Genomic DNA, 26,770 nt, shown 5'->3' with positions numbered 1-26,770 from the left:
CTGGGATACACAATGTAATGAAGCCTGTGTTTCTAAAGATTCTCAGCAGTGGTTTAACCACATCAGATTCTGTATCATTATTCATTAAATAGCAATAAAAGGGTAAAAATGCCATATAAGTCGATGCCCTGCATTCAAATCTTTCTTCTAACACTTTAAATATTCAAAGTAAAATGACCAATTATGCAGGAAAAATACCCAATTAGTGTTGACATTTCTACGTTATTGTATTGGATTACGTGCAAGCAGCATTTTAATGTTGTGACTACTCAAAGTGCAACTGTTTTAAGCATTTTATATAAAGTTGGGTAATTTCACTTGTAGTGTTACAATTTTATTTCAAATTTTTAAATCTGCACAATAACAAACTGCTAAAATAAATCAGGATAATTAAGAAGTACAATGTTATTCTTTGAATGGTGTGGTGTACTCATATTTTTATTTTATGCTACTACAGTACTTGTGTATTGCACTTAGCTACTTTCCACTTCGCTTCTGATAATTAACACTGTGCCTTTCACACCCCACGAAGAAATCAGGACAATCCTTCTCAGACATATTCATGTTAGGATCCGCAGAACAGCCATATGTGAATAAGAGAGCAAAATGTAAAACCCACTAAGAAGAAAGTGAGGAAAGTGCTGTGTTTGGAGTTTAATTTAGTACTGCTGATCCTCAGGAGTCTGTTAGATAACAGAGGCCGGCAACAAACAAAGCCTAAAACCTTCTGACTGTCAGATGGTTTCACTTGTGCCAAACACTTGATGACACAAGACTTTTTTTTTTCCCCCCTTCTTTTTTTTGTCAATTCATTGTTCTGTTGATATCCGGTATCAGTGATGAATGAACATTTCAAACTGCCAGATGAATCAAAGCCAACCTGCAGAGCGACAAACAAAAACAGAGACTGGGCTTCACCGTCAAAGCGTTGGAGGAAAAGATGCTGCTGTATTTACAAGCCACATGAGAAACAAATATAGTTTCTTAAAAGACATTCACATCCAAAATGATGAAAATGTCTTTTTCTTGTTTATTTACTTAATATTTATATATTTTTACAAAATAAAAAAAATATATGAAACAAAAAGCTAACAAGTCTGCAAGGATTTGAGAAGGAAAATGAGAAAGCCATCGAACAAACAGGGACTACAGTACTTGTGTTTTTTTTATATATGTACAAGACAAGCTTATCCATTTAAATTTTTTTTAAAACGCACGGTACAAAAAAGGAAAAAAAAAAAATCACTGACAAAAAACCCATAGTACAATTCTGTCCATCAGTATTCAATGCTGCAGGTTTCCTTATAATGTCAGGGGGTGGCAGGTGGAGCGGGGCGGGGGAGGTGGGGGGGCCTCAGAAACGAAAACAAAACAACACACTGGAAGGCAGATTGGGTGTGTATTGGCCTTGGAAATCAATCTCAACATCTCTTGCAGAATATGTGGGACCTTTATGCAACATATTTATAATTCATGGGAACAGTTACTGTACAAGTGGTTGGATAATGGTAAGTTTTTGTTGTTTTTTTTTAAACTTTTTACACTATGAAAAAATACTGTGCTAGGCAAAAAACAAAGCACAGTACACAACCACGGCCCCCGTGTGTACAAACATGCACGCAATCACATGACAAACACACTTTTCCTCACAGTCCAAGCCAGTGAGCTCGCTTATATGTCTATATATAATATATCTATATTTGGTAAAAAATAAACTTCACAACTCTACCAATTTAGAGAATTGTTTCTTCAAACTTAAAATGACATAAAAATTAAAAAAAAAAAAAAAGAAAAAAGAAAAAAAAAAAAACATTAAACAGCAATTGAGCAAATTAATGTGGTTGAGTATTTTGTGTGGGAGGGAAGAGTTTCCACCAAAATTCAAAGAGTGGGGAGTTGAGGGTGAGAAATACAAAACCAGCCTGTCCACCCACCTTCAGATATTACTTCAATCCTCCCCATCAGCAAGAAAGAAAAAAAAAGTGGGGAGGGGACAAAGAGAGAGAAAATAAAAAGAAGACCATACAGGAAACGTTCATTCTTTTAGAAAAACAGTTCTATGTTACATACAAGTAAAAGAAAAAAAGGGGTGGGGCGTGCGGGGTGGGGTGGGGGTGGGTTAACACAATATATATTCCCAACACTCAATATTTCACCTGTTGACGGTGTATTTCTATAACCATTTAAGCTCTGACCTCCCCTCTCTTCTAAGCCCCTCCTTCCCCCTCCCTCCCATCCATCCATCCATGCATCATTACAGTGCTCGTTCTCTCGGCACAGCACCTCCTGACTGCAGTCAGAGTTGCGGGAGTGCTGGGCCAAGAGACTGGGGGAGGGAATCTCTGCAGGAGGAAGAGGGAGTTTATATTTGGAGACTGTTTGCGGAAGGAGTGATAAGCCCCCTCCCAGCTTCTGTCAACAGTGTGGGGGCTCCGACAGTGGATGTTAGTTCGCCCCCCAGTTGTAGCTGTTGTATGCCGACTTGTTGATCTGAGATTTCTGCTGAATGGAGGCGTTCTGGCTGCGCTGTCCAGTGCCGCTCTGTTGAGAGAGGAGAGATGTATGCACTGTGTTTACTCAAATGTGTGCTGCTCAGTGATATGTTGAGCTTACACACACACACACACACACACACACACACACACACACACATAACACAATATTTTATCCGTTACAAATTGCATATTTACAGGTGCACCACAAAAGACCGCAGACAGGGAACGATGGATTAAAAATAATTTTCCACTGCTAAAACTGTTGAGTATTTGTTAAATTCAGACACTTTTGCGACACTGTCTTTGCTCCTCTCACTGTGCTGTCAAGTCTACTCCGACACAAACAGACACCCAGCCTAAAAAAGTCAGAAAGCTGCATCTTCTCTTACTTCTACAGTTAAAATGAGTAAGCCATGCTTTCAAAAATCAGCTCAGTGTAGGATAGAAATCCAGATACAGATCCGATGCTGGTACAGGTGGATTCATATTAACTACATATTAATTCCTGAGTTGGCTCATAATAAATAAACCAGAACTATAAAGACAACTATGCGTCATTTTTTTCTTTCTCTGTACAGATGTGGAACCTACACAGAGCAATGGAGATGACACAAAAACAGATTCAAACAAGAGAACTCTACCTGTCCGTCCTGCTGCAGGTGGTGGTGCAGAATTTGAGAGTGGGGTTGTTGGTGTGGTGCCAGGATGTGCATGAAGGGGGCCGGGGCGTAACCAGCAGCAGCCGGGGGGTTGATGGGTCCCCCGCTCCCTAGAGCCGAGGGAAGGCTGAACGAAGCTGTTGGCGTGCCGGCGTGGAAACCCTGCTTCTCAAACGACTGCAGGAGGAAGTGAGAAAGAGAACAGTGAACTTTTCTGCTTGGATCAAATCCTAATTTTACTTTATATCAATGCAGCTTCAGTTTAATACATTTTCATAATATGCATGAGAAAACAAGACTGTCTACTGCCATGCTAGAAGCTCTGTGAGGCTGTACATATGCAAAGCAATGCTTTGAGCTAAATGCTAACATTTGCATGCTAACATGCTCACAATGATAATGTAGGAAGTTACAGTGTTTCCCAGGTTGACCATATTAGTTTAGCATGCTAACATTAGCATAAAACAGAGTAAGGCTGGGCCGGATGGGGATGTCATTAGTTTTGCAGATATTTGGTCATAAAGCAGAGCATCAGTATTGACAGAGAATCATTAAAAATGATTACAATTCATCTTGAGGGAGACGTAAGTGGACACAATTCAACCAACAGTTAAGACATTTCACAACAATGTCAACCTCGTAGTGGCCAAAGTCATTAGGATTCATCCTCTGGAAGCCATTTATGACACAGTCATCCATTCAATTGCTCTTGAGATATTTCAATCTGGATCAAAATGATACACTGACTGACCGACCACAAGTCGAAACGCTAGCATAGCTAAAAAAGGATCCTTTCCTATGAGGAAGGACTTTAAATATTCATGTTGTCTCCGAATATCGAGGGCAGAGGACATGTCTACATCCTGTACTTACCTGCGTCTTTGTGTAAACAGACCCTGAAATATCAGGTACCCCCGTGTTGCTTGATGTCACAGAGACTCCTACAGAAACAAAAACAAACAGGAGGCAAAGTTAGTCTGAAATCCTGCCAAACTGAGCATGTAAAAGGAGAAAACCCACCAAACAAACCATGACCAGCCACATGGTTATATTCTCATTCTGACGGGCATAATTGTAAACATCAAAACTAATATCTATAAATCTGTGGATTCTTAGTATATTTAGGGAAGAAATACTTCCATTTCAGGCACTGCAGTCTGAGAAACAAAAAGATCTTATCACTTAAAAAAACAACAAAAGAGAAAACTGTCAAAAATGTCAGGTGCGCATCTATGACCGTCTAAAAAGTTCATAGATGATTTTGGTAGAATTTCCCTTTAGTGGGGACAGCAAAGAGAGATGAGGTGATGAAATGAAGAAGGATGAGATGAACAGGAAGAGAGGTGAGAAAAAGTAATGTAGCAGTAAATCAGTTCCAGTCAACTACAGTGTTTATAGTCTGACTGTATCTGGTGGTTACTGCTCTGGCTGTTCTGGCACACACTGACCCCCCATATCGCCATGGAGACGCAGAACAGGGTCAACTCGTGTGCAAAACAAGACAGACACCGGAAAAGACACTAAAACTTCAGTTTTTACTCTGGTGGCATTTTCATGTTATTGTCTTTAAGTCCCTAAAAGAGAAATCTAAAAGAAATGCGTCTAATATTAAGAACAGGAGGATTAAACATTTGGTGAAATCATAAATGAAATTCTTAGTTAGCACATTTACAGCTTGTAACGCAGAGATCCAAATTTGAATGAGCCACACCACCCGAAGGAGTGAGCAGTTTATTCTCCACATAAAATGTGGGCCGAAACTAATGACCATTTCATTATTGATACATCTGATAATTTCTTAATAGCTTTTATTGTTATAATTGTTAAAATAGTTGCCAATGGATTTACTGCTCATCTACTAAATTGTTTCAGCTCTACACTCATTTTCTCTATGCTTTCCAATGGGGCTGTATTTAAATTAATCAGTCCATTTTCTCCCCCCAATTAGTCATTTACTAAAAAAAATAAAAATAAATGATTGTCTTTCTGTTTCTAGTATTTTTTTCAAAATTTTTTTTTTTTAAAAATTACCAAAATAGTTGGTGATAATTTTCCTTCAATCTACTCATTGTTGCAACTCTACAATCCAACTACTTCAACAGACTTTGACTAATGCACCTGTGATTGGCAATGTCAGTGAAAATGAAAATCAAGCTGATGAAGAGTGGCACAGTATGAGAGTGAAACAGTGGGTCTGAATATTTCTGCTCCATACAATCACAAAGTAATCAGCAGCAACACTTTGATTTGGGATTTAAAAGCAATCAATAAAAAAACAAACCCAAAAACTTAAAAAAAAACCCAACTATGTGCACTATGACAGACTATAGCAGAGTGATCACATCGTAAAGGCACTGTGTCTAAAGATGAATAAATAAGATGCTATCTTTCAAGATGTGCTGTTGAACTTGGTGTCACTTCATTCACTTTGCTCAGTTACAGATCCCTCTTAATTCTTCTGTGATGTGTCATGGAAATTCCACAAGAGTCCAAAGACCATCTATATCAGAGCAGAAAAGGTGATGATCAAACCTTCATGCACATCTTTAAAAAGGTTGAATTTGTTGTTATTCAGGTACCAGCTGTGAGTTGTTGATGCAGTCACTTCTGACGAGAAGCTCTTCAAAAATATTATATTCACAAACTGAGAGCACAGTAGTATCTACAAGTATTGTAGACATTTCTTTGCCCTTTCTCTTCTCAGTTGCAACCTACTTCACACACAGGACAGATTTCTTTTCTCTGGAAACCGACCTACCAGCAATGACAATATGAGTGAAGAGCAAGCAACACAGAGGGGAAAAATGGGACAGCATCAACCACAGCAACTCATCATCTGTTTATAGCATTCAGAGCGCTTCTGATGCGCCACATTTTAGACTCCAAACCTGATAATTACAAAGTACAACTGCAGTATAACTCTAGAATATGAAAACCAGATTGGGGTGATGATGAGTTGCTGTGGGGGGAGAACAGGTAACAGACAGAATGGCAGGCTTTTAAGAGATGCAGGCTGCATTGGACTGTCTGAAAGCGCATGTAGTGTGACGGGTCTTCCCACAGGCGCAGCTCATCAACGATGAGGCAAAGGAACGGGAGCAGGGGGGGAGGGGGGGGGTTGGTGACACAAGGAGGAAGACGGGAGGGACAGGGTTTTTTTTGTTGTTGTTTTAATTTGGCATGTGGCGGCACTCACCGACTCCAGGCCCGGTGACAGAGCTGGCTGGCTTGTTTTGTGCAGAAGCGGCAGCGGCCACGGCAGTGCCGTATCCGCCCTTACAGAAATCCCCACTCCCTGAAGCCTGGCCCACATCCTCATAGCCTGCAACAGTCAGACACACAGCCGCAGCCCACAGCGTTAGACACACCAGGCAGGGGAGGCAGACCTGCCTCAGATAGCCTTTGCAAATAATTTATAGCGTTTGTTTTAAACTGTGTACCACATGGACAGATTTAACTGAATTATGACAATGCAGATGGTGTCAAGCCCTTCAGAAAATACACTCAACTGACTTCTGAATGCTTCGCTGTAATTAGCGCAACTGACACCAACTGCATTGTCTTATGTGGAAAAGCCTGCCCATCTGGTACAACCAGCAGGTCAGAATCAACACGAACCATCATTTGCAAGTACTATCTGACCCAAGTCTGACGGGAGGAAGTAGGTGGGGAAGGGGGGGGGGGGGGGGGGCAGGCAGGGTGTGTGTGGGACAGGGGTGGGGTTGGGAGAGGGGGTGGAGAGTGAGCTTGAGTTGGGTGATTGCAGAAAGCAGCAGATGATGCAGCTCAGAACAAATAAAGTGCCCCGTGTGTTGTGACCAAAAGTGAAGAATTGAAGTATGAAATTACAATACAGCATCTCTCAAAAAAAAAAACAAACAAGAAAAACGAGTACATAACAGAAGTCCACTGAGGAAAAACTGCTGAAAGAAAATGGGCACAAAGGGGAGTCATGAAGAAATGTGGGAAAATGGCGATGGGTGCTCGTTTGGTTGATGTGTTTATGATGAATGTGTGTGCAGGTGATGGGGTGGATCGTGAAGCCCTGAGGGCAAACTTCACTTACTGAAATGCGCAAAGCAAGCCATGGAAGACAGCACGAGACCAACAAGCTAACCCCTGTTATAGAAACTAATGTAGCCAGGTGCCACTGTTCAACACCCCCAACCCCTTCCCTTCCCCATTCGGTTTAAATGCAAGTCCTATATATTGCATCATGAGAAGCCACAGGATAAAAGTAACAAAGTTGCTCAATTGTTGAGGCAGGTTCCATGTGTGCACAAGCAATGACATTTCTGTACAAGGTGTGAATGCATTTGCCATTTTCTGACACAACCATACCTGATCGTTATTCATGCTCTGTTTTTACAAAAAAATTGTTACTCTTTGAGGTCAACAGTTCAAGTGAGAATCAGTAGGCAAGACTGTTTCATGAACCACAAACAACTGCCTTGACATAAGCATCAGCTTGCGGATGCTGCAGAGCTCAAATGAAATATGCACTCCACACCAATGAGAAATCAATGGGCTCATTGTGAAAATCAGCACAAGTTATTGGTATGCACTTATATAGAGCACGACCTGCATGACCCGTCAAAAACATGCCGTTTTATTATCGTTTAGTGCCTCACCAGTGCTGTATCCATGGGAACCATAGCCACTAGCCTGCTGGAAGGGTGTGGCTGATGCATTGACACCGACATTCACACCATGCTGCTTTGACGAGGTAGGAGCCACCTGGACGAAAAGAAATTTAACGTTGAGTCAGAAAAGGGAAAACATTCAAATTGTATGTCACAAGATATGTGGGGCATCAAAATCCATGTTTTAAGGCCAGAAAAGATTAATATTTAAATATAAAAATGCAGCAAAATAGATTGAAGTCTAGTTGAATGTGTGTTCCTTGTAGGAAAACACTGCAAACATGTAATTTTGTAAACATGTAATCTTGTTTTACAACATGTAAAACAAGTTGACAGACATTTGGATACTATAAAAAACAATCCTCACCGGAAACACAGCAGGACCGTACTGGAAAGTATTAGGCAGGCCTGGCATGCCAGTGTAGTATGGGAGGCTCGTGTAGCTGTAGCCAGGCGGCAATGCGGGGTTGAGGAAGGGCTGTTGAGTGGTGTGATGCGTTTGGGTCTGATTTTGTTGTGTCTGAGCTAATGTGGTGGCTGGAGCCGGGGATGATGCATCACCTCGACCAAACTTTGATAAGTCGCCTGGAAATAGGGGAGGAGAGAGGATGACAGGATAGAAGGGAGGGAATTACTGCAGGTGTCATAGTACAAAGATTGCAGGCGAAAACAAGAAAATAATCACAGCACAGATAAACAAAAGGACACAAAGGCTGAGGTGGGTGCTCGTCATCCAGCTTCGTTTCTGACAAAAAACCTTTCAGTAGGTGAAGAATATCATAAAAAATTTGGAACATGAAGTAAGAAACTCTCTTTCTTCAAAAGGTAATATAAAGCACGAAGCTTCTTCAAAAAGCAAAAACTGACTAACCCAACACACACACACACACACACACACACACAGTAAGCTCAACTTTTATTATGCAAAAGCAGATTTAATTGTTAGAGGATGGCTCACCAGAATAAGGGTTGTTTGTCAGGCTGCCCTCTCTCCCAGTCAGTGCTGTTGTGGGGGTCGCAAAGGGGATGCTGTAATAATCCTGGCAATGTGAAAATGCAGAGAAAACATCATTTTCATGGGTAAAAGAATAATGGACATTGAAAAAATGAAGTACTACTTCTGCAAAAATGGTTTAATTGTTGAAGCTGGACTGTGCTCACAAACCAAAACTCACCAGCGGTATTCTTGTCTGCAGCATCTGTAGGTCATCATAGCCGTACACCTGAGGCTGAGACCAAGCAGGAGATTTGTTAAACAATCGTGTTTTTGTAGATGATATAAGAGATCAAATCTGTGAGCACATGTACAGCTCAGATTGTATTAAAAGCTTGCACAGAGTTTGTCAAGAACTTACTGGGTAGGCGTGCAGTAGTCCAGGGGCCATGATGTATGGGTTGGGCAGTAGAGGGGGCACTCCGGGTGGCAGGTTTGGAGGCGCTTTCCCTGAATACACAAAACCATGCGAAATATAATAATGCTCAACAAGCTAAATCATATTATATCTATAACCTTTTGCAAAATATAAAAGTTACAAGCACATTTTTGTACACGACAATGTCCTGGCACATTTCAACCAGCAGGGAGATCTGTGGAAAGTGCAACTACATTCTTACTGAACTGCATCAATTAATGACGAGACTTCAATATACCACGTGATATTCTGCACCAGCAGAGATGAAAACAAATATAATTTTTGAGAGAGAGAGAGACGGAGACAGAGAGACAGAGAGAGACAGAGACAGAGACAGAGAGAGACAGAGAGAGACAGAGAGAGACAGAGACAGAGCGAGAGAGAGAGAGCTGGATGAGGAAAAACTAAACTGAGAGCTGGATGAGTCAGAGTGATGGAAGCTCAGCCAGTGATGGTGAGGAAATGGAAACAGATACATTCATCCTCAGACAAAATGTGCTCATTCCAAATAAAAAGTCATATTCTGTCACCAGTTTTTGAGGAATCTTTCCTGTGGATGCACCACTGCAAGGTTAGACACAAATTCATAAGACTACCTGAGAAATCACCACAAAACAAAGCAACCACAACTACAGAAAAGATACCAGACAATCAACTATAAACAGCTCCACATTACCATAACCAACAAGCTCTTACAGTTACAAGTAGATAAGAGAATAATAACTCCATAGACAAGTTCTGCTTAATGTCCTAAAATGATTGGTCCTATATGCTCTATAAAACTGACAGCCCACTTTACCAGCAAGTTATTCAAGCAGCTTTGAAACCAATAATCTTATTTTTGGACTGACTGACTGTATGACCTGATCCAATATGAATACTGGAGGCCATAATTTCCTTCTGGATGAATCAAGTATTTATCTTACCTAATCATATCTTATTTGTTATTATTTTACAATGCATTATCTAGATGAAAAGTTGTCTGAAGGGGAGTGAAAAAACAACAGGTGTGTGTGTGTGTTTTTTTAAATTTTTTTATCTCACCTGAGGATGCTGCAGAGCTGCGTGTGGATAAGGAACTAGCTGAAGAGGGAATGGTCGAAGCTGTGGAGGAGACTGAAACAGTGGCAGCTGCAGCAGCTGGGGCGCCCATGGAGGCGGTGTTGAGGCCCATGGCCAGACTGTTGACGGGGCCGAGGCCAGAGGAAGCCGATACCGTGGCGGACCCTACCGAGGAGGCCTGAGGGACTCCTAAGGACACCTGTGCAGCAGCAGCCGAGGAAGAGGAGGAAGGGACTGATGAAGACGCCACAGCAGAGACGGAGGATGGGAAGGAGGAGGAGTGCAGGCTTGAGTCACCGTCTACGCTGGGGTGCTGTAAAGACGGGAAGGAAGAAGAGAGAGACATGTGGTTAGGATTGATGAGATTACATTTCCATTAGAGTGAATGGACATCTAATGTATCCATCTGCCTTCACTGATGGAGGGAGATACACTCTCCTGTCCAGGCATGTACACACAACCCAGAGTTTTGTCTGCTCATTCAATAGTCTTACAAATGTTAGACCCATGGGGTAGATCCTGGTTTAAAAACAGACATGTACACAAATAGCTCACCAGTAAGCTTGAGTTGGATGTCCGAACTGAAGATGGAGCATGACTGTTCTGTTGTGATGGGAGAGAGCTGTAGAAAGATAGAAAAGTTCAGTACACATTTCTTATAACATTGAATTTACTAATACTCGAGTTTCCAAGAGGTCATAAAATAAGTTTTTGGTTTACTTCTTATTTTATTCTGTGTGTATCATTTAAGCATCTCACTTGTTGTGTTGAGGAGGGGGGATGCTGCTTGGTGGCATGTCTTCACTGTGCCCCAGAGCGCTGTGGGATGTCTGATTGGATGCGGTCAACAAGGAGGCGGGGCCGCTGTCCGTCAAAGTGCCCATGCTGGAGACTGTTGCCTGCGTGACCGAATCAGAAGCCGGCTTGACCGATACTGCAGAGCCTGCTGCAGCTGGAGAGAGAAAAGATTTAAGGAATAATGTAAAATTCAATGTGACTGGAAAAAAATTCTCAGACCAGTTTCAGCAATGCTCAAGGAAAAAAAAAGAAGCTTTATAGACACTTACCTTCCACAGACTGCGCTGCTTGTATTGAACTGAAGCCATTCTGTAAAACCAACAATGAAGGTGAGCTCACAGGTTTCTATGGAAACAGTCCATTGATAAGAAGTTGAAGGGTGTTGGGCTCTTGGAAACAGTCACTAAGAACGTTGTTTGACACGCAGAGCCTTTTAACAGTGAGTCAGGTTTGAAAGCAACAGTATATTATATAATAAAATAATCACAACCTAATAAAACAAACAGGCTGAAACAATGAGGGGAAACGATATCATCTGCCCTGAGTGTGCAGTTTCATTAGAATTTGACACACCTAAAACATGCTACAACTAGAAATAACCACCTCGTAGTTTTATGCGTCTGCCAACATGTCAAGTTACAACTCCATGTCTGTCCAGACTCATATTTGTAGTGAAGACTTCAAAAGGAATCCAAAAAAAAAAAAAAAAAAAAAAAAAGTATAAAATTTGACCTTTGACCACTAAATTCTAATCAGTTCATCTTTGAGTCAAAGTAGACGTTTATGCTAAATGTGTTGAAATTCCTGCAAGGCGTTCTGAGATATCACGTTGACATACAGACTGACAGCCTGAAAACATAATTCATTGGTGCCCCACTTCCCTGCCTGATGGAGCTGTACCGGCAACGCTGCATCAGCAGAGCCATCTCCATCATCATGGACCCTCTCCCTTTTGCCATCAGGGAGAAGATACAGACGCACCAGCTGCAAACCCAGCAGAAAGCTGAACAGCTTCTTTTCACAGGCTGTAAGGCTTATTAATGGACCTCCCCCCCCTCCCCATATACAACCACACACTCTCATCCTTAGTCACCTGTCAAGTCAAGAGACTGAACGCACTATCTGTACTTTGTGAGGACGGAACTATTTTAACTAGTGAGATTTTGTATACTTTGATTTTCTTTTTATTGGTTTTATTCCTATTTATTATTATTCTATTAGGATGTTTATTATTCTATTGATGTTTTTATTTGCACTGGGGTCACTGATTGAGAATCAGAATTTCATTCTCTTGTGGATGCAAAGGCACAGTGAAAATGACAATAAACCTGAACTTGAACTTGATAATACCTCTGGCCACCGCACGTCGTTGGTGCAGAGGCATAAATCGTGTGTTGAATTCAATACTTGAGCGTTACTCCTGATATTTTGACATAGTACTACATGAATACAAACTGGAGCATCACTCTTTACTGCATATCATAATTTGGCATTTCATGACTATTTCACAACTTTGATTAATATGATTTCTGTGAAGCTCTATAAATAGCTTTCCTCACACTAAAGGGTCTTCTGGTTTAAACCAAAGTTTATAAACTGCTAATTCTGAGACAAGAGTGTTGTTCTTACTGGCCACTCCTTAGATCACTATAATAACAACGCTGTATTACATGCTTTCATCAGTGAAAATGAAAATGTGGAAAGCTTTGTCCTTTACCTTGGACTGTATATCCTTCTGTGGGGAGGAGGAGACTGAAGGAGGGTAGCGCCGTGTCTGAGATGGTCTCTGATCATACAGGTCCATCTGGCTGGAGTTGGAAAGAGCTGGAGTTGACTCACTGCAGATTTGACACCACCAAGTTACAGAATATAGATGGTTCTAAAATTTTTGGATATTAAATACTGTGAAAATATCTTAAAAGAACAACATCTAGTTGCACCTCGATTCACAACACCTTTACAAAGTTTACACATTTATGCATGTGCCAACCTGCTGGGGCTCGTGTAGAGACTGTTCTGGACCTGGTTGACTGGTGTTGTGGTGGCTGGGGTGGACTCGTACTCTGGTAGCACTGGTTCTGACCCAAACTGCAGCGCTCCAAACTGAAGATTTAGGCCAGATATGTCTGTTGAGCCAGGCATCTCCACCGCCATTGCTGGAATCTGAGAAAAATGAAGAGCATTTGCCGACTCAGGAAAGGTTTCAGGTTAAGGTAAAACTTTCACCAAATGCACATTTTGCAGGTCTGTGGGTGGGCAGGACAGATCTCACATATATTTGAGCTCCCAAAAAGATTTTACGTGCACCACATGTTGTCATTTACCTTCGTTGTAATCGAGGTTCTCTTCTTCTGCTGTTTAAGTTTGTGTTGTTGCAAAGGCTGTGGACTGGAGCCCTGGGCATCTGAGGAACTTGGGGAAACTTGCTGACCTAAAGATGGGATAGCCGCCATTTTGGGAAGGGAGGAAGCAGGTGGAGGCACCACATGGGGTGAGGATGTTGTTTGTTGGGGCAAGGAAGAGGCCGAAGAGGAGGAAGGAGGCAGGCCTTTGTCCTGCAGGAAAACATCCAACATGGACGAGGTTGAGGTGGCAGTCTGGTAGGGCTGACGCTTCGTAAAGGGTGTGTGGACCGCGGACTCTGGCTGAGTCTTCATATCTGAACAATGAACGGGTTAAAAGGAAAAGCAATTAAGCATTTGAAGTGTTTCAACAGGGGAATTAGTTAGCTTAATACATTCAGGTATTTGTCAGAGTAATTGGAGTAAGGTGTCATCTCACCATATTGTCCCAGGGAGGTGCCACTGGTGTCCCAAGATGAAGGGGCTGTGTTGGGAGGTCCCGGCTGGGAGTGCTGGGCAGCCAGCTGAGCCAGTGCCTGGGCTGTTTTATACTGCTCCAGGAACTGAGAGCCAGTGGTCCCTGTGCTACCTCCTTTAGGGTCCCCCACATCCCCAAAACCCTTGCTCAGCATGCTGACCTGTTGGTACATAACATATTGTTAACATAATACTGTTACTTAATTAGTGGTCATACACTGGCATAATAATGTGACAATTTAAAAGCCTGCATTCATGTGAAAACTTAATGTAAAACTTAATTTAGTGTTTTTGTTTTTGGAGGGTCTCACCATGCTGTGCTGGGTGTAAGGGGTGCTGGAGGATGTTTGGGAGAGTGGTACTCCTTGCTTGGAGTTGCTGAAAACCAGTGACTGGGACAAGGAGGGGGGCTGGGCACCCTCTATGGGGGGATTCTCTGGCTCTGAGGAGGAGGACGGAGGAGTCTTCCCCAGGAGCACAGCAAGATCAATTCTATAGTAAGGGGGGGAAAAATCATCATTATGACAAGAAAACGTCTTTATTTTATTTATTGTCAATACATTCAATGAAAAGACAAAACCAACAATGTGTTAGTCTGTCTCTAAATACTGTCCAACCACTTCCCAGAAGTGGTGTCCTAAACCTGCTTTTTTTGTCTCATTGTGAAGGGGAAAAAAAGTATACTCATCAAAAAACTCGACAGGTGCTGAACCAAACAGCAGGCATGTCAGATAAAAGTAGAATCTACACACCACTCTCTGCTTGGAAGGATTCTGTTTTTTTGCTTTTCTTGTGTAACCAAGAACGTATTTAAAAAATGTATTCAGTCGATCACAGTATTTTTTTTTAAATTGCTAAGTATTTTAATTATGTATTGTTTTGTGTCTTTTAAGAAATAAATCTCTGGTTCCAGCCTCTGTGTGGAACCAGAGTGATGTGACTACTAAAAAAACTAAACATTTAACTTGTATTTTGGGCTTTGGGAAACTGATCGACATTGCTCATAGCTTTATGACATTTTATTACACCAAAACGACACATCGATTAATCAATAATGAAAATGATCGTTAGTTGCAGCCCTATATCTATCCATCTATCTATCTATCTATCTATCTATCTATCTATCTATCTATCTATCTATCTATCTATCTATCTATCTATCTATCTATCTATCTATATCTCTCAAGTTAAAAGTCAGGCTGATGTAGATATGAACTACATTTAAAGTGACTGGATTAACAGTGAAACAAAGCAAATATAATATTCCTCTCTACCACCTATTTTGCTGGGAGACATGATTCAGGCTAATGAGCACTAATAAGTGACTGACCTCTGTCCTTTGGTGATGGTGACATTCTCTTGAGGCAGAGGCATGGACGCCACACTGGAAGCCGTGAATATCTTGGTCTCTGAAAGCTGCAGAGGAAGAGACAGAAGAAGATGAAAGAAGTTGTAAGAATATGAAAGTAACCAAATTTGGATTTGAAAACCAATCAAACCTGTTACAACCTATGACTTTTTTATTTTATTTTTTAGAAGTGATCTGTTTAGCTGATGTGTAGAGATGAAGCAGTTGCATGAGGTGAAGCCCAGAAATACTCACATCCTCATTCCAGTCCTCAGTGCCCCATTCCTCTGTGGCAGACCTCCAGGCACCTAAGAGTCAAAGAGAAAATCTGTTCAATACTATGGCGATGGGCAAAGAGCTTCAAACAGAATAAGGAATGCATATAAACAAGAGAACTGAAGACAGGTTTACCAGGAGCAGAGTCGAACTTGGGCGGGTAATTTGTTCCCTCTCCTGCAGAGTACTCCAACCCTGGAGAGGTGAGATCAAAGTTGAATATCATGAAAAGATATGATTAACCTTAGTCTGCTGGACACATGGACACTAGGATCTGGGAAGATACCAATATGTCTGGGATTTGGGTATTTATAACAGCGTGCATGATCGATGAAGGAAGCCCAACATCAAAAAGCAAGTGTCTTTTTGAACACAACTGAACCTTCCTTTCATCTTTACTGTGGAAGCTTCTTTAGGATGCTAAACATGATTTTTTACAAACTGTTTGGATGGTAAACAGATGCATCATTGATCAGATTACCCTCTTTATTAGAGGGTAACCTTTCCTAATAAATTAACTTACTAGCTCCTTCCTCCATCTCCATGCTTCCTGTGTTGTTCCAGGTGCTACCCCCTCCATAGTTTTCTTCTGTCTGGGCTGGCTCAGCGTAGTCAGCGGGGTTGAATGTTCTGGGGAAGAAAACAGTGATAAAAGAGTTGAGAATTGAGTGTATACACTGGCTGCTGTAGGGCTGTCAGCATTACTAAAAACACATCAACCACAGCAGGCTGCCCTCACACAGAAATCTTAAATCGTTTTTTAAAATTAATCTATCAACAGAGGGTCAAAGTTTAGAAAAGCACAAACTAACCCTGATTAAGATTTTTTATTTAGTTGGTCTTGTGCCCACATATTGCACCGTAAGTGCTGTTCAAATAATAAATCCCCAGTACTGCTGTTATCACTGGCCATTTAACTTAATAGAGACACTTCAAAGTGAAGCGACTGAGGTTGTAGCAGGAAGACAGGAAGAGGGGAAAGATAAAGAGTCTTAAGTGAATCCATTACAGTCTTTGAGAGTTTGTACAGTCAGAGACATGCAAATGAGGGAGGAGTAAGCATCAAAATACTGTTTTACTGTCCCTCAACAACTCTTTCCTGGTGCTTCATGTCTTTCATTAATCTGACACATCCGTGTACGTTGAGAGAATTACAGCTGGTGCAACCTAGCAACATGAAGACGAACAACACTTTTCTGTTTGAGTCAAACCAAGCCAAGCCAAGCAGCTTTCGTTATTTGTCTAGAGATCCTTCCTGTGCAAATCTGAGAGGTATTCATGGCTTGCGTGAAGGGATTTAACACCAAATTTCAGGAAGGTCATATCAATTCCATATCTTATTAATAAGAGTGGGGTGTAATACTTTCAGTTTTCATAATGTCTCCTGCTCAGTCATCCTGTTTTATGGCACTCAAGGGTCTCCCTACAGAAAGCAAGAATAACAAAACACACCAGAGGCGATGCACTCACCTCTCACCTCCTGCAATATCATATCTGGGCCCCTTATCAATCTGGCTTTAGAGGGAAAATAATGGCAACAATTACAAGAAGCATAACAAATGAAAGTTAAAAAAGAAAGCTTTCGGGTTTGTTTTTTTAAAATCCCACAATCCATTGCAGCAGCGTAAGCAAAATGCCTTCGATCTGCCTGTGCTGGTACTGTAACAAAAACACTCTACACCTGTCAGTCACTCTACAATGCATGGCAAGCCAGTGTGCTTTTAGTCATGGTGGATCAATAAACAAGCCGATAAAATCCAACAGATCACATGTATAACACAATGCAGCCACAAACAGCATTCATAGTAATAGATGTTAAGCATGAGTAGAAATACTTTTCATTGATGCAGCGTATCCCCCTGAACAATCTGCTGCTTCAGCTAAAAAACCTGTTACTGAACAACCATTCAACCAAACGAGTCAGCATTCAATAACCCTTCCACTGAGAGGAGAAAAATCACCATCTTACTATTCCTATCTTCTAAATCTTATTTGGTTGCGTTGAAGTGAAACATTCAACTAGTAAAAGTGACTTCACAGCAATGAAAAAAAGAAGAAAAAAAAAGGAGGAAACTGTCGCCGTGGTACGAGCAGAAACAACTGGCGACGTAATGAATAGAGCTGTGTTCTCTTGTTCTTAGTAGTCACAGTGCAGAACATCTCTTTTACACCATCAGCAATGAAGGAGGTTGATTTATGCAGCCATGCTGGAGCGACTGGCTAACGTCACTCTGGATATATCATATGGCAAGTGTCACAATCTGATGCTAGTTAGTCTGCATCTCAAAAATCACCGGCTTAACAGCGATTCATTTGGATCCTTCGACTTGGGGATTCAATTCAAGGCTATTATTTTGTTTTCTTCTTTGAGACAATTTAAAAAACACACATTTTGATCCAGTGAGGCTGTGTCAGAAATGTATATTCAATACATTAACAGTGTCACAATAAGTAACTCAGCAGGATGTTTTAAAAACACCCAATATATTATATGATACTAAACACTGAGGATTTTCATTAAAACAGTGTTGTACAACTGGATGATGACTTTTAAACAGATGTTAATATTGAACACATTTTGTGCTGACTGAAAAAGCGTATCGTGTGAGAAAGTAGAAACCACTTGGTTAAGAAGTCATTATTTAATTATAAACATATTAGTTAATTTAACATGTATTTTATGTTGTCTTTCTGCTCAGTTATGTAGCTAGAATGACCTATTAGACAAATGATCAAATTTGCACCTAATTAGTGAATGAGCTGATGATTATGGGTCTGAAATTCATTTAGCTTGATTCGGTGCATGCTAACATTTGTAAGCACGATATGTGAATGTTAGTAGGACAGTACATCATTAAAACAGCAACCAGCACAAGCTACCAAAGAGCCCCTCCACACACACACACACACACACACACACACACACACACACACAGTTATGACTTTATGACAGTAATTAGCTGAGAACAAAAGATGTTATCTGCTTTCTGTAAAACCATGTTTCCTTTAAGTCGCACAGTTTAAGTGACACTAAAGCCACGCTGCCTGTAAACTGCCTGCTAGAAATAAGAAGCAAAAGCAAACATAGAAACTGTTGACTGGAGTAGAAAGGAGAGAGGGGGGGTTAGGTAACATGAACATATCTTGGCTAGTGCTGCGTGCATATGCAGTAAGCGCTCAGTAAGCTTATAAACAAGTTTACAACCAGTATGAAACAGAGTGTGTTATAGAATTCCTTGAGCAAGTCAATATCTGGGTTTGCACATTAAGATGCTTACAGCTGCAGGACATTAGCACAGGCTAAAGATTCCTTAAAAGATGCATGGGGTTATCTTTATTGTGTGCACCACTATTTAAACAAACCTCTTTAAGTGTCATTCTGGTCATGTCTCTACCTTCTGAGCCATATATTTATGACACTGTTACCCTAATTCTGAAGTAAACATGCAGTTCCTTTCAGAGGAAATTATATTAAGGCTCCTCTTGGGAGCCTTAGTATCAGCAACTGACCTCACTAGAGAAACCACATCGTGTCACATGCGCTACTTCAGCAGAACCCAAAACACCACAAGATTTAAAGATCCATAACTGCAGAATAACATAACACACCCTCGATGCTGCTCATCATCATCATCACAGGCAGGCAGATTAGTTATGACAACTCAAGTCCCGCTGCCATGTCACCCAATAAATCACAACGAAAAGTGAGTCAAGAGCACACCGTCACAGTTGAGAGGTAACTTCCTCTGTTATGACATCTACCGGTGAAAGCTGCCAGTATAAAGATGCCAACTCATCAGCTGACATGTTATCAACTGCAAACACACACACACACACACACACACACACTGATACACAGAACAGGCAAAAAACAAAACAAAAACACAAGCCGATAAATGAGAGTCCAGGACCAGAGAGCAGAGCCTTTTCAAGTTAACCAACTGGGGTTCCCGACACTCTGCTGAGTGGGGCTCTATCCAAATTTCACTCTAAATAAAATGTTTAGACGCCGTGCACTCTCTGAAGAGCAGTATCCGGCCCACGCTGTTCCATTTCATTGGCTGATGTATGTACTCCCTCCTTTGGATTAAGGCTAAACAATAGGCCGGGGTCCTGCTCTCTGGTGACCATGGCAACAGGTAAAAGTGGAACAAAAGGCCCTCTGGTTTTAGGCAACGCAGGTGTTCTCTTACCCCATGCCCTGCGCTGAAAATCTGCCTCCTCGCCGTCCAGATGCTCCTGTGGAAACAACGAAAGGCGACTTGAGATTCTTAGCTTGACAATTATCGCCACAAGAAAGGAAAGACGCAGCTGAAATAGGAATAAAAAACCAGGATCCTTCCTGGTTTTTGAGGAGACACATTTCCATCACCAAGCGTTCCACTAAAAGGATTACAGCCACTTACCAACAGCCCCTCTTCCTCTGCCCCGTCCCCTTCGGCCTCGCTCTGCACCTCTTCCAGCAACTCCAGCCTTGCCTCCATCCAAGCCATTCTCCTGACCACGAACTGGAGTTATAAAAGGAGAGGAAAATGGACATCAGACATCATTGTAACTGTATGCAAAATAATCATTTAAATGTATGAAAGCTCAAGTAGTCCTTCACTCAAAATGAAGGATGATGAATCATTCGCTGGCTATCATTTTGCTGTGGCACACACACTCCTTCAGAAACCCAATTAGGGTTGAGCAGGGTCTACTGGTGCGCCTCAAGTAACACTAAATTAAAAGAATAACAATTCACCAACATGTCATTTTGAGTATTTTGTTGTTGGCTTAAATAGCAGTTTTTCTATAGCAAAGGATAATGGAGCAAATGTGAAATGTCTTCATAATGCTCTGATTGGTTCAAGATGTGTGTTTTCTTAACTTCACGTAACAGCCAGTAGTAGCCACACTGTTCCCACAGGTTTACAAGCTCATTTTAAAAAGGCAAACCTGTGGCTCACAAACTGCAGATACACTTCCATCACAGGTTCATGCAGGGGTCACAAGTTTGCTTTGATGAGTCAAAATTAACAGGAGGAGAGGAAATGATCTCATGATGTAAAACTGAAGCTTTTGATTTGAAAAACAGGTGCACAGTGATGCTAGAAAGTCCCACACAGTCGCAGTAAAACCGCAGACACTAAACAATTAAAATAATATAATCCTAAAAGAAGGCAGAGTTTAGTTGGTTAAAAAAATCTTCATAATTTAAATTAAAAACACAAAGTAAACAGAGCTTGGTTTAAAAAACAAAACAAAAACACTCACACTCTCGTCCCCTGCTGGCTCCACGGCCCTTGCGTGGAGCTCCACCTCGACGACGTGCTACGTCTTTCTCTCCTCCTTTCTCCCTGTTCTCTTTTCCTTCCTCGCCAGTCTCTGCCTGGCTAGTCTCCTTCTGGCCTGACATGCCTTTCTTCTTCCCCACCATCTCCCAAGAGTCCTTAAGGAAATAAAAACAGACCATGTTGCACCTTTGTTACTTTAAGTTCAAATAGTGCTAGACCCGCTGACTCTGTACCGAGTCAGCAAGAAAGAAAGCATTCAATTAAGAAAGCTGAAGACCAGTTCAAGTGTACTTCAAGACTGGTGCCATTACAAGACTTTACACGCACCAAATATTCAGATTTTTGCCCTTATTCCGAAAAGAAAATATTCCTACAACTTAAATGAATAATGAAGATGAATATTACTCCAATATTCCTGTTTGCATGCAGAGGGTTTTTGGGGTTCCCCCCCTCTCCAATGGGAACGGGAGTGACAAGATCTCCGCAGGCAGTGAAGTAAACCAGCGAGATGAAAAGCATGAGTGAGCTATTGCTTGAAATTAATGATTGATATTATAAATTTATAGTTACAGGCACATTCACTACCTCAGCTGTCCCATAATGTTTACTACACCGCTGAGTGTTTTTAGGTACATCACGCAGAGTTGTGACCGTCAGTCTGAGGCTGCATGTCAAGATAACCAATCCCCCTCCATCCTGTGTCGTGGAGAAGGCTCTCTGTTTTACCAGCTCTCCACTCTCCTCTCATTGCTCTCTTCTGTCTGTCAGCCCATCGTGCAACTGTATCCCAGCCTTGCAAACTGGTTTGTTTACAACACACAGAGCTGACCGTACACAGGCAAGAGGTAGTGTGTCGCAAATTGCAGTAGAAACCCAAACTGAGACGCAGAATCTGAATGTACTGTCCAAAGTGGGCTCTCTAAAACTTGATCATCATCTGTGTATCCCACATGTCTTTACTGGAAAATGCTACATTCGGAATAAAGCCTAATTCAGAATATTCAAACAGAAAATGTTGTCTACTTGACCCATATCAAATTTGGAGTATTGTCATAAGCGGAATAATACCGGAATATTAGTGTGCGTGTAAATGTAGTCAATGCGTGGACTAGACATAGAAGACATAGCTACTTTAAAATTACAATATGAAAACAAAAGCAAATTCAGTTGCATGTGTTTGTAATTTCCCTACAAGCCATATTGAACCAGCTCATTTTAAAGTCTTTCTGTATCTGACAACTCTCAATCTCAAATCTGATTAATGTGGTGGCGAGAAGCATTTCCACTCTTTTCTGGTTTCAACTTCCTCTTCTGTTTTACTAGTTACATTTATATCAAAGCTTGTATGGAACAATGAGGTCTCATTTAGTTGCTGCATCTGTGTATTAAGGACAATTCATACAGAGCAATTGATCATAAATTTGGCACTTATTTAGTTCATAGGGCGCAACTTTTTTACAGTAGGTTCAAAGGATTCACTTTCACTTCATAGCTTAGTGAAAATATACAAGGGCTATGCAAAACTTACAGTGACCAACAGGAAGTACATAAAATGTGTTTACAGAGAACTTCTTTATGCCCTTTTTTTACCTTTACGTGCAGCATTAGAATAAAGTTCACAACATGCTCTACTTTCACAGGAGCACTACTTGTACAGCATTCACCGTTAGGACCAGATAATAGTTGTCTAACCCAGTGCAGCACTGATTTCTCCAGAATCTGGCCCTCGCAGCGCTAAGCCCTCACACAAAGCCAATACTCACAGTGTCTGGGCTACCCTCCAGCAACACGTTAATGGCTCTGTTGACATCCCCGTTGCAATCGTGCAGTGCGATCATGGACTCGTCCTGGTCCTTGCCTGTGATGTCAATCAGCTGGAAAAGGAGGAGTGGAGTAATGAGACACAGAGGTGACCCCTGGCTTACACTCTTAGCATCTCATTTAGAAAAAGGCTCTTGCTGAAACATGGAGAATGCTTGTTAAAATTGTGTTTCAGGACATTGCAATGTGCAAAGCTAAATATAATTTCTTTCACTGTAAAAATATGTAGAAGAAGATGGGATTCTGTAAATTATCATTTCAGTAGCGGGTCAGAGCTAAAGAAGAGCAGATGTGCTGCCAACAGTGATTCAATATCTTGTTAAGGACCCTTCATGGACTTGAACACATGTAAAATGTGTTGAGTACATTTTTTATACAGACTGAGACACCCTGCTCTATTAAATTATTTGAAATTATGGCATATTAGTCTGCAAACCAAACCAAACCGTCTTATCAAAAAGGGTCTTGATGACCTGTTTACAGAGTTAAATCATTTGCTCATGGTTTGTTTTTATTGTGAAGCACGAGTAACGTCTGCTCTTGAGGTGCTTTCCAAATAAAGATGACATTTAAGTATTTTTTTTACCGAATCATTAATGGTGGACAAACCAAACATGATTCACTATCGGATTCTTCATAGCAAAGAAAAAATTAAAGCCACATGGGTAAGAAAAAAAAATGTAATTCACTGGCTTGAGTGAAGATGAGAAAACAACTGTAAACTGGTCTTCAACAGACTGAAACGGTGGAGATTAAATTGGTAACAGCAGCCACTAATATTCAAGATAGCACGTCACAACTCAACCCACCACAAGCCAAACACAAGGGACATAGTGGCCCAAAAAGATCCTGGGCCATGCCCCTTCTTAATAACTGAGGGAGAAAGTGGTTTTCCCATCATTTGAATAGCTAATAAGAAATAAATTGAAATCTTAAGGCAATCCCCAGAACAATATGGTTAATATTCATTCTTGAGACCAATGATTTGGACAATCCACCAACACTGCAGCCTTATTATAATTTCCACAATGCTGTGTCACTGTCTTTTAGCCTTTGTTTGCATTTAATAAACAAAATATGCAAAACATAATATAAAACTCACATACACACTCAAGGCAGACTACAACAGGCAGATGTGATACTATATTGTACGTCCCATTGCTATACACACAGTGTAGTAGTGCTTTGCTGTTTTCAAAAGGAGCAAGTATAGATAGATAGATAGATACTTTATTAATCCCATTGGGGAAATTCAGGCATCTCGCAGCTCATAGTCCATACATACATACATTCATAAATACACATGGATAGAGACACAGTAATACAAGGAAAGATAAACATAACAACCAAAACATTAAAATGGTAAAAAGAGATAAAATGTGAGTATTTATGGTAAAATGTGTGTGTAGTGCAATAGAATAAATAATAAAACTCCATGTTAAAGTGCCCAGTGCCGGAGTTGGGATGAAGCACAGGGAAGCCAGGTGAGGATGGAAGTGTTATAAAAGGATGCTGTGTATCTTCTCACCTGTTTGACCTTCTCTTCAAAGTCTGCATCATTGTGGTCTGAAATCATCTGCGCGAGTCGGATCTGCTCTGCGGTAGCCTGTTGGAAGAGGAGTGAAACGTCAACAATTGTGTCAAAACTCACAAGATTTGTATTCATGTGAAAATACAAAAAGGACGGACTTGTATTGAGACATCTATAAATCCCACGGTCCAGTAGATATTCAAAAATGATTATTGAGTAACAAAATTCAGCAACTTCTTTGTCTAGATTTTAGATTAGATTTTAAGCTGGTAACACCCTACTAGATACTGGAAATCCTCGCCAATTTTAGAACAGTGCTGCTTCAAATACGTACACCGATAAATGTCAAAGAAAAATCACATTCTCTCAAAGACGTGCGAAACCTCAACTAAAAAAATCTCATGAGAAATGGTAGGATCTCACACTAACTAGTATGTGATAGTAAACATGTTGCACTAGCTGAAGGGATATAAGTTAAAAAAAACAAAACAAAACACCACACAGAAAAACATGAACATGAGTATAAGCTGGACTCATGTTATCAAGTTAGAGCACTAGGTTTCCTCAGATAAAAGAAACAGAAGTTAAGCTTTTAACTCACATTCACAGCAGGACAAAAAGTTCCACTCTCATTATTCCTGCTCTTCTATGTGGAATTATCATAACTATAAAACTTTTGTGACTATTTTGTCCAATCTCACAATAAGCACTGCCTTCACTGGTTACTCAGTCTCCACACAGTATTCATAATACTGCAAATGCAAGGGCTTTCATCAGTGGACCATAGGCTCAATCGCCATTGTGTTATCTCATTCAGCAGTAAATAGTGGCATTTGTTTAATATGAAAATCTTCAAGATTATTATTTTAACGGTGTTTACCTATATTAAAAGGGCTAACTAAAAAGAGCTTCTGGTATCTGTTTTCTTAACATCTTACACAACAGTAATACCATGCAGTTAATGTAAAACATACATATGATATATAAAAGTGTCCAATTGTTGGTATGTGGTACCATTTCAACCAAAAAAAAACTTTGAGTCAAACATGATTTGCCTATATGCATCCCAGCTAAAAATCAGTGTGCATGTAGGATGTGTGACAGGTGGTGAAAGTGAGGGTACCTGAGGCCTCTGCTTGTGCTGTGTCTGGCTCTGTGTCTGGCCCTGTGTCTGCTCCCAGCTGCCCCGGGCTCGGTTCCCGCCCATGGACGTCATCATTTACAGTATATACAAATAACAGTATTTACAAAGGAATAACACCTGAGGAGAGAAGGATGAGAGAAGCGTTACAAATAGCTATGACCTACTTATGTCATGTACATGTCTGACACACTTGAATACAACTTCCTCAAACTGTGATAGCTTATTGCCTGGTGGAGAGAAGCCAGTAGTGCTATCAAGAAGACACCATCCGTTTTGCTTTACAGAGACGCCCAAGACAGGCTGGAAAACGTTCAAAATTATGTTTTTGAGCCACTTTCTAGGTCAATGTCTAAAACCAAAGCAAGCCGCGGGTCTGACCCGGGAAATAAGGGTGCCATGGTACACAGAGGGCTGCTGCACACAGGGCTAATCCGTGCATAACATTAGCTTCCTTATTTACCTCTTCAAAACATGAAACAACACTTTCCATATTAAATACTAGCCTTCGTAGTGTTGAATGAGCCTCTTTTGTGAAATGACAGTATGCGATTACAAAGTCCGTGATAGATATGACTTGTACTGTGCAGAAATGGGAGCACATATAGCCAGCAACATCACTGTTTGATAGCAGACTGTGTTAACCTTGCTATCGACAGCGGCTGCTTAATCTCGGATGGGTTACGTAAAGAAACCCGTCTGCACTAGCCCACAAACAAGCCTAAAGCCAGGGCCCGTCGAACATATCCAATTCCACTAGCCAGCCACATGGCCATAAATGCTAGCCAACTAGCTAATACTTGAAGGGATAGTAGCCAGCTCTGGAGGCTCGGTGGGCTTCCGCTTCTCTCGGCTTCACCTCATGGCGACAACGAGGCTAACTTTAACAGCTAACCAGCTAACTAAATGTCGACTAACAGGCTAGACGGCGCTGAGTTGGTAGCTTTAGCTCGCTTAGCTTGATAGCCAACAAGTTAATTAGCTTATCTAGAAACACCGAGCAGTGGAGCTTTAATGTTTGGCCGGTAAAACCGAAAAAACGCCCATGTTGTCACTAGCTGTCTGCTAACCACTGCTAGCCGAGCTAACCTAACGAGCAGCCGTCGTCTGGCTCAGCTAGTTAGCTTCATAAACGGCAACATCCACAACCTGTCGGGCCCCGGTGCTATCTGATGGCCGGGCTCTCGGCGAGGGAAACACCGAGGATACACTGAGGCCTACAGGCCGCTAAAATGAAAATAAATAACAGGCGATACTGACCAGAAACCCGGCTCAATATTAAGACACCGCTACACAACCGACCGACAAGTGGTCACGTTGTCGACCTTCCAGCCGGATTTAGGAGACAGGATTTAATTCCTGAACACCGAGTTGATACAACTTAGTGGAGAAAATATAACGAGCCGACTCGCTCACACGATAAGCGAGAGACTGTGTGAATTTACCTGTTTCTTTTCCACTCTGACACCACGGAGAGCTGCGTCACGTG

General features: G+C 41.2%; 1 protein-coding gene across 6 annotated transcripts; it reads right to left on the bottom strand.

Annotated features, from left to right (window-relative positions):
• Positions 1–914: 914 nt before the first annotated feature.
• Positions 915–26,770, bottom strand: ubap2l (ubiquitin associated protein 2-like). Of its 6 annotated transcripts, none has more exons than XM_053333998.1 (30): positions 26,727–26,770; positions 25,264–25,401; positions 24,138–24,215; positions 22,552–22,662; positions 20,769–20,943; positions 19,919–20,020; positions 19,706–19,751; positions 16,983–17,027; positions 16,036–16,142; positions 15,648–15,707; positions 15,492–15,544; positions 15,219–15,304; positions 14,200–14,380; positions 13,851–14,049; positions 13,394–13,728; positions 13,060–13,232; positions 12,787–12,907; positions 11,339–11,378; positions 11,031–11,223; positions 10,827–10,893; positions 10,254–10,584; positions 9,153–9,241; positions 8,973–9,026; positions 8,756–8,837; positions 8,165–8,382; positions 7,786–7,891; positions 6,351–6,476; positions 4,028–4,095; positions 3,137–3,331; positions 915–2,541 (listed from the first exon to the last, which is right to left on the bottom strand). In XM_053333998.1, the coding sequence occupies exons 2-30, from the start codon at positions 25,357–25,359 to the stop codon at positions 2,446–2,448; spliced, it is 3,633 nt and encodes a 1,210-aa protein (XP_053189973.1). In that variant the 5' UTR covers positions 25,360–25,401; positions 26,727–26,770; the 3' UTR covers positions 915–2,445. The 6 variants fall into 6 exon arrangements, with proteins under 6 accessions (XP_053189973.1, XP_053189972.1, XP_053189974.1 ...); XM_053333997.1 differs by lacking the exon at positions 26,727–26,770 and adding an exon at positions 26,542–26,701; XM_053333999.1 differs by lacking the exon at positions 26,727–26,770 and adding an exon at positions 26,542–26,701 and having other exon boundaries at positions 12,787–12,877.

Source organism: Scomber japonicus, chromosome 15 (genome assembly GCF_027409825.1).
Source record: "Scomber japonicus isolate fScoJap1 chromosome 15, fScoJap1.pri, whole genome shotgun sequence".
NCBI classification, from domain to species: Eukaryota; Metazoa; Chordata; class Actinopteri; order Scombriformes; family Scombridae; genus Scomber; species Scomber japonicus.
This window is presented reverse-complemented; position numbering and strand designations above follow the sequence as displayed.